This window comes from Peromyscus californicus, unplaced genomic scaffold (genome assembly GCF_007827085.1).
Source record: "Peromyscus californicus insignis strain IS unplaced genomic scaffold, ASM782708v3 Scaffold_2__1_contigs__length_46816999, whole genome shotgun sequence".
NCBI lineage: Eukaryota > Metazoa > Chordata > Mammalia > Rodentia > Cricetidae > Peromyscus > Peromyscus californicus.
The window spans coordinates 32815334-32823961 of record NW_026294540.1 but is presented as its reverse complement, the minus strand read 5'-3'; the positions used below and the strand labels follow the sequence as shown (position 1 = coordinate 32823961).

The following is an 8628-nucleotide window of genomic DNA, read 5'->3' as shown; positions in this document are numbered from 1 at the left end:
GGTGGTGGGTGGGAACCTCCTTCCATCCCTCCCTGCCATCTCAACCATTGTCACCCTGGATCTGCCCTCAGTCTTGCATGCTGGAGCTTGGCCATCCCTGGAGGAAGGGAGCACCTAGACACTCATTCCCTTCCAGATCTTCACTCTGTACTCCTCCCTCAAACTCTAGGAAGTGTATTTGGTTTTTCTGCCCAGCCAGCCTGGGTCTTCCGAATTTAAATAAATAAATAGAAATAAATCAGTAGACCTTTTATCCGAGAACTCCTTTCCGGTCATGTCTGTCCCCTTGGCCAGACTTCTAAGTGGAAGAGCGACGGGCCTCTGCTTGGAGAAAATTTACCATCACTTTAGGCTTTACCGAGGTGGGAGTGTTGGCCCTTCGGCCCCTTCGCTCCTCACTAGGCGCTTTATCTCGACTTAAATGGATGCAGCTGGACCTCCGCAGACCCAGAGCGGCCAGCTTGTTTCCGTGGGCTGTTCTGGAAAAAGGAGGCTTCACGCTTGCTGGCTCTGTCAGGAATGTTGATTTGAAAGGTGCCCGGCTACTTGGCAGACTAGAGATGGGTTGTGAGGCACGAGGGAGAGAACCTGTACGCACTGGGTCTCCTGGCTATCCACTCCCCACTTCTAATGTTGTTGCACGTTGGGTGTCTTTTGAAAATGGCAGAAGCTGCACTATGCTGTTTTTTTTTTTTTTTTAAAGAACAAAGCCGAGGACATTGGTGTCTTGATTATGTGACAAAACCAGTGGAGATTCATAACACACCCGTAGAAGTGTGCTGCTCTCAAGCCTGGTCAGAGAAGCTCTCGTGCGCATTGGGCAATGGTTACTGCAGAGACTGGTAACTGGTGAGGGCAATGGTTACTGCAGAGACTGGTAACTGGTGAGTGCTGAGACTAAGTGACTGCAAGCTCGGCTGTAGGTGGAACATCTACATCAACCCTCTCACACCAAGTGAGTGTGTGTGGAGAGCTGTGAAATGCCGTCGCCTGGACACGACAGGGCATTGCACTCATGAGCTCACAGAGCTGTGGTTATTCACATGGGGATCAAACCAATAAAGGTTCTAGGGGGACCTGCAGGGGTGGGAGTGTCTCCTGAGGTCCCACCCCTAGCTGAGAAACTATACTGGTGACTATAGTCAGAGAACATGTGCACGTGGGAAACCTGAGCTCATTCCTGCCTTAGTGACTTTGCTGCAAAGAACCTCAGCTAGTGAGGTGGTATGGGATTAGAACCCCTGCAAAGGATGTGATCAACAACGAAGAACTGGAGAAAATTTAATGCAAGAGAAAAAATGGCATGGGAGGTGTCCCGTCTCCCAGGACCCAGCCTGCCTGGGACGCATGCTCTGCGCTTCCACCAGGGCTGCCAGCCACTCTGGCTGTTGGAGTCCTGCACTTTGCGGGTAGTCATCTGTCCCTGTCCCATGCATTTACATTCAACTGCTGCTCTGGCCTCGGAGGGGCTGCTGGGTTTGGGCCCCAGGCTCAGTGTCCTGTGCTTGCTCATCACTGTCACGCCAGCGGGCCCTGACCTTCCACCAGGTGGCTTCTGGTGACTTCATTGCTAGGGGCTCAGGATCCCCATGTCTGTGTCCAGCGGCTCAGACTCAGACGGACTCATAGCTGGTCCTCATCCACCCAGATGGTCTTGCGCTGTTCCTCCCCGATCTTGTCTTTGAGGACACGCAGCAGCTCCTCCACGCTGCTCCACATCTCAGCCTCCACGGTGGCATAGAGGCAGGGCAGGGCCTCCAGCTCCTTCTCTTTGAGTCTGCACACACGTAGGAATTCCTCCTCCGTCTCTGGCCGTGGTAGCAGCTTCCTGTGAGGGTGAGGGGAGAGAGAGATGGCAAGGGAAGACATGAGGAGGTTGCGGGGCTTGATGCCCACAGTGTGAGACGGAAGCCTGGATTGCACAGTTGCCCCCGCCTGGGCCACTGGACCACACTTGCCCGATACCTGCTGCCTCCACCTCTCAAGTGCTGGGATCACAGCAGTGAGTGTACTTAATACTACTGAAGAGTTTAATACCAGCTTGGGCTAATGTGTGAGTTCAAGGCTAGCCTGGACTATGTGGTGAGAACCTGTTTCATTCCAGATCAAGTCATTACCCCAAATGGAAACCCTATTCCCATTAAACACAAACTCCACCCTACCCATCCTCCTCAGTACCTGGCTCCCACCATTCTGCTTTCTGTCCCTGGGAATCTGATATTTTAGGGATTTCCTGTAAGTGGAACCATGTGGTGTCTGCCCCAGGCTGATTTCACAATATCCTATCCTTGAGTGCCACTATCGTGGCTGATGTTAGAATGTTCTCCTTTTTCAAGGTTGAATACTATTCTACCAGGCTGACCTCCAACTTTTGATCCTCCCAAGTGGCCTGTGCCACCACATCTGGCCACCTCCCTCCTTCTCAAGTACTTCATCTCAGTGACAGGAAGTTGACAGACCCTCTCCCAACAGCCACATTCATCCCATTGTGTCTTACATACGTGCCCCAGCATCTCCCCCACTGTGCTCAGGGTCAGCGTCACAGGACCCAGCACCCAGGATTTTGGAAAGGGATGGGTAGAGCGTGGTGTGGGGGGCCAGCGTGGGAACTGGGGTGTCCTTACCTGAAGCGTTTGATGTTCTTCTCGTTCACCCGGATGAGCAGCACGATGGGGTACACCTTGCACTTGATCAGGTCGCGCACGCAGCCGATCCCTGCCTCTAGCAGGCAGTGTTTATTCTGGAAGCACATCAATCACTGTCAGCAGTGGCACCCACATTGTCTACCCTTGTGGGTGCCAGGCCAAGCCTGGGTGCCAGGCTGAGCTAGGGAACTTCCAAAGTGGGTCTCGGTGAGGCCGGAGCCCCACACCTCTGGACACTGTTCAACCCCGCTGAGTGCAGTGGCATCTGCAGTCTAGGTCCAGCCCAAGGGGGGCTTGCAATGAACACTCCCTGCCCCCCTGTCCCCAGTCTTCCAGGTTGCTCCTGGTATTGGGTAAGAGAACAGAAAATGTCAGGAAGGGTGGCTGGCTGGAGGGACCTTGTGGCTCCTGCTTAACCAGGAGCTTGCTGCTTGTGGAAAAGAACGCGTTCCACTTGGCTGAGGCATCAAGCCCTAGAGGAGGCTGAGGCAGGAGGATTGAGAATTTTAGGTCAGCCTGGGCGACATGGTGAGACCTGTCTAAAAGACCAAGCCAAACTAAACGATAAAAAGAACATAGAAAGCTGGGCATGGGGGTGTGTGCCTGGAGTTCCAGCACTTGGGAGGGTGAGGCAGGAGCATCAGGAGTTTGACTAGACTACCTAGTAAGACTTAGTGCCAAAATTAAAAAGAAAAAGAAAGAAAGAAATACAAAGAATATAAAAAGCCAGGTGTGGTGGTATACACCTGTGATCCTAGCACTTGGGAAGCAGAGGCAGGAGGATAGTGATTGGAGGGCAGCCTGGGCTCCAGAGTGAGAGGGTATCTAAAAAACAAGTAAACAAGGCTGGAGAGATGGCTCAGTGGCTAAGAGTATTTGCTGCTCTTGCAGAGGACCTGAGTTCAGATCCCGGCACCCATGTGACAGCTCACAACCACTTGGAACTCTAGCTCCAGGGGGTGTGATGTTCTCTTCTGACCTCTGTGGGCACTGCAGTCACACTGTACAAACACACACACACACACACACACACACACACACACACACACACACACACACACAAACACACACACCCCTAAACAAAAAATACCTTAACAAAATCCCAGGCAAACAAGAAACAGAATATATATATAAATCAAGCTTGGCAGTACATGATTGTAATCCCGTCCCTTAAGAGGCGGGATGTAGGAGACTCTCCAGCTAGTTTTCAGTCTGAGCTACTCTAGAAAAACTAGAGGAGGAGGAGGGAGAAGAGGAGGGGGAGGGAGGAGGGAGAAGAGGAGGGAAAGAGACAAAGAAGAGAAGGAGAGAGGGAGTAGAGGAGGGAAGAGGGGGGAGGATACAGTATTACGTGCTCGATGAAGTTTTCTCTGCACGCACTGTGGACCCGACAGCCAGGCTGCAGCTAGACACAGCCCGAGTCTCACACCCCCACTCACTCCCCCTCACTGTTGGCTCCTCTGACTCCCGCTAACCCTGGCTGGTGGGGCGCCACTTTTCTAGTAAAACCCGTCTTATCTGAGACCACACCTACTTTTTCTTCCCCATCGCCAGAACTCCCTAAAAGGACCTGACTTTCTTTTTTTGAATAGGATCTCAGGTAGCCCAGGATGGCCTCTAATTTCCTATGTAACATAGCTCAGATGTTGTGCGTGTGTGAATGTGGATCCAAGGCAAGAGGAGTCGACCATAGTGTCACCTTGCTCAGCGGCAGGCTCCTTGTTTCTTTTGAGACAGTCTCTCTCTTGGCCTGGGGCTCATGATTTGCTTAAGCTGATTAGTGCTGGTGAGTGAAACCTCAGGAATCCGCCTGTCTTAGTCAGGGTGACAGTTGCTGCGATGAAACACCGTGACCATAGCAACTCAGGGAGGAAGGCTTCATTTGGCTTTCACTTCCACATCCATAGTCCATCCATCACTGAAGGAAGTCAGGACAGGAACTCAAGCAGGGCAGGAACCTGCAGGCAGGAGCTGATGCAGAGGCCATGGAGGGAAGCTGCTTACTGGCTTGCTCCCAATGGCTTGCTCAGCTTGCTTTCTTATAGAACCCAGGACCACCAGCCCAGGGATGTCATCACTAGAAATCACTAAGAAAGCTGGATCTTCTGGAGGCATTTTCTCAACTGTGGTTCCCTCCTTTCAGATAACTCTAGCTTGTGTCAAGTTGACATAAGATGAGCCAGCACCTCCTATCTCTCCCTTCCTAGTGCCGGGATTACAGTCCATGCCACCATGCCTGGATCTTCAGGTGGGTCCTAAGGATCGCACTCAGCTCCTCATTCTTGCACAGCTGTAACTAACCAACTTAGCCATCACCTCCGTGGCTGGTGCCTGAGGAATGACCCCCAAGGTTGTCCTCTGATCTCGACACACACGTACACATATACACATGCATTTTCTCACACACGAACACACATGCATGCTGCCTTCAGTCTGGCCAAAAAGGTTGGCTCTGCCTTCATCTGTGCATGTCAATGACACAGGAGGAGGGTGTATACATGACCAGCCAGATGTATGGCAAGCCAGGTTACTGGCTCCTGCTACCCCCAAGGGTGCTGTCCTCTCCCCTGCCATGACTCTCAAGCCTCAGAGCAAGGAAGAACTCCATGCTTTACAGCTGATCAGCATCGTCTTGTCCCGTTAGGGTCACTCGGGGTCACCTCGTCTAGCTCCAGAGGAATCTGACTTGCACACTGTGACGTTCCTGGGTGGCTGTCTGTGACTCTTCTATTGTTTCTCTTTCCCACGGTTGAGTGGATGTGACACCTGACACCCATGCTGTGCTGTTTATTTATTTATTTGTTGTCAACTTGACATGCACTAACCTGGGCAGAGGGAGCCTCAGTCCAGGAATTGCCTTCATCAGATTGCCTGCAAAGCAAATCTGTGGGCGTTTTCTTGATTAGTGATTGGTGAGGAAGGGCCCAGCCCACTGTGGGTGGTGTCATCCCTAGGCAGGTGGTCTTGGGTATAAGAAAGAAGGCTGAGCAAGCCATGAGGTGCAAGCTGGTAAGCAGTGTTCTTCCATGGCTTCTGCTTCACTTCCTGCCTCTAGGTTCTTGCCTGGAGTTCCTGTGCTAACTTCCTTTAGTGATGGAGCATGACCTGAGAGTTTTAAGATGAAATCAACCTTTTCCTCCCCAAGTTGCTTTTGTGTCATGGTCTTTATTTTAGCAACAGAAAGCAAAGTAGAATGTGCTTCTGTCTCATCCTGGTACACCCTTCTTTCTCTCTCTCTCTCCCTCTCTTCCTCCTTCTCCCCTCTCCCCCTCCCTTCCCATGCATTCCTCCCTTCCTCCTCCCTCCCTCTCTCCCTCTCTCTCTCTCTATCACACACACACACACACACACACACACACACACACACACACACACACACACACCCCCTTAGCTGATATGAGCCAACACCAGGCCATTGGCAGACACAGAAAACAGCAGAGGTTTTCAAAACACAAGCCCACATCAGAGACTGAGGACAACGAGTGGAGGAAGAGAGTGATCTGGGGCCTGAGCAGAGAGAAAGAATGGCCATACCTGTGGTCACCCACTCTTGCCCATAACCCAGCCATCACAGAGATGGTTGGGTGGGGTCTCAGCCTGGCTGGTACCCAGTGTTCCTCACCTTGGCTGCCACAGCCTCAATGTTGGCAGGGACGATGCACTCAAAGGTGTTGGGGTTCTTTTCCCGGGAGTAGATGATGGTCTCAGTCTTCTGCTTCCGGAGGAACTCATCTCTTGTGACGATATCTGCAGAGAGGGGAGTTGGTGCCCAGGGTGGCAAGTGCTACTTGTGGTAGGTCATTTCTTCCAGGCCCTACCTGTCCCCTCCTGGGTGCACCTAATTTGATATCTACCTGGTCCTTTCCCAATGTGGTTAAATGGAACCTCATCTTCTCTACTAGATGGGGAAGCTCCTTGAGGGTGGGATCAAGGCCATGGTTCATGCTCTTCATGCTAGACCATGCAGCAGGGACTTAGTGAACACTCATGCTCTGGCTTTTCAGCTGTGAGTGTTACTGGACAAAGTAGCTCCGGTGTTGTGGGTCAACACAGAGTCCAGTTCAACCATAAATCTCACCTATAGAACCAGCCCTACATGCCTATCCATTCATTCGTCCATTCATCCTCTATCCATCCCTCTATCTGCCCATCCATCATCAACCCATACACTCATCTATCATCAACCCACTCATCCATTATCCAGTTATTCACTCTCCATCCATCTACTCACCCATCCATCCATATACCATCCATCCATTCAGCATCTACCTGTCCAACTATTCATCATCCTCCTGTCCATCCATTTACTCATTCACCCATCTCCCAATTGTCTACCATCTATCTACCTACTACCTATCCCTATTCACCCATCATCAATCTATCATCCATCCATCCATCCATCCATCCATCCATCCATCCATCCATCCATCATCTACCATCCACCCATTCACCCATCTTCCTGGCATGCACCACCCTTCTACCTACTACTCATTTCCATCTATCATCCATGCACCATCCATCCATCCATTTCCCTACCCACTTACCAACCCATCTACCTACCTGCTCATCTATCTGACCACCTACCTATCCACCCACCCATCTATCTACCCACTTACCTATCTATCCACACATCTATCTACCCACCACCCACAGGATCTTGCTCATGGTCAAGCATTAGGATTAAAAGTGTGTTAAAACACGCTTTTTTTTTTTCAAGACAGGGTTTCTCTGTGTAGCTTTGCGCCTTTCCTGGAACTCACTTGGTAGCCCAGGCTGGCCTCGAACTCACAGAGATCCGCCTGCCTCTGCCTCCCGAGTGCTGGGATTAAAGGCGTGCGCCACCACCGCCCGGCTAAAACACGCTTTTGCACTGAAGGAGTTGTGGTCTAGCTGGAGAGAAGTATGTGGATTACAGATCATTAGGAAGTGACTTAGTGGGTACAGTGTGAGAACACTGAGGAGGAGTGGGGTGGGTAGGCAGGCACCGATGGAGGAAGAGGAGGAGGGCAATGGAAGAGAGGGGAGCGGAGAATTAGGGGAGGAGGCTGAGTCACCCTAGTGATGGGTTCCAGAGGCCTGTGTCCCTCTGCCTGCCATCTGGCCGCACTCACCTGACTTGCAGATGGTGAACTCCATGGCGCCCCCCGAGTTGAGCAGCTTCTGCACCAGTGTCTTGGCCAGCATGGTGGGAGTGAAGAGCACCGGTCGGCGGCGCTCACAGTGGAAGGCGCTCACTAGGCTGTAGGGGATCAGGGTGAGGTTCCGGCTGAGCTCATTCTCAGGGTCCAGTTCTGGTGGAGAACAGAAGCGGTGGGCTGTCAGAGTCCACCCCGTACCAGGGCATGTTTAGGGTATAGAGGCCCTGGCCACCCTCATGGCCCCATGGAGCCTGGAGGCCTCTGGTGATGGGGGAAGGGACATGGGTATCTTGGAGCTACTCTGGGCATCTGGGAATGCCTCTGAGGGGGCTGTGGGGAAAACACACAGACATACAGGAACCCTAATGTGTCCTGAAGTATGGGCCACCTCAGTAGACCAAGGACAGCTTCTTAGAATAGGGGTGTGGCTTGTGACCAGGAGTAGAGCCAGTGCAGTGGTACCCTTCCTGATTGAAATGTTCGCTCCTGATGGGGGCCACAGGGCTCACCAGAAACTTACAACTCAGGGGACTCAGAAACCTGCAGAACTGAGGGGGGCGCCTGGCTCAGGGGGCACAGCACGTGCTGTGAAAGTGTGTGAAGACCTGCGCTCATCTCTAGAAGCCATGTAAACATCCTGTGGTGTGTGTGCTTACAATCCCAGTGCTGGGGAGGCAGAGATAGGTGGATTGGGTCCCCAGGGAGCTTGCTCGTCAGTCAGTCAAGGCTCATCCGGGTCACCAGGCCAATGAGAGAGTTTGTCTCAAAAACAAGATGGGGGGCTGAAAAGACGGCTCACCAGTTAAGAGCACTTGCTGGGGGCTGGAGAGATGGCTCAGCTGCTC

At 52.2% G+C, this 8628-nt stretch overlaps 1 protein-coding gene across 1 annotated transcript in view; it reads right to left on the bottom strand.

Annotated features, from left to right (window-relative positions):
• Nucleotides 1-1268: 1268 nt before the first annotated feature.
• Nucleotides 1269-8628, bottom strand: part of Card11 (caspase recruitment domain family member 11) — a 75521-nt gene continuing 68161 nt past the window's right edge. The window contains exons 22-25 of the mRNA XM_052754193.1: nt 7757-7936; nt 6268-6392; nt 2625-2740; nt 1269-1828 (exon numbers count right to left, since the gene is read on the bottom strand). Coding sequence (XP_052610153.1) covers nt 1624-1828; nt 2625-2740; nt 6268-6392; nt 7757-7936 — 626 coding nt within the window. The 3' untranslated portion in view covers nt 1269-1623. The remainder of the gene's footprint in view (nt 1829-2624; nt 2741-6267; nt 6393-7756; nt 7937-8628) is intronic.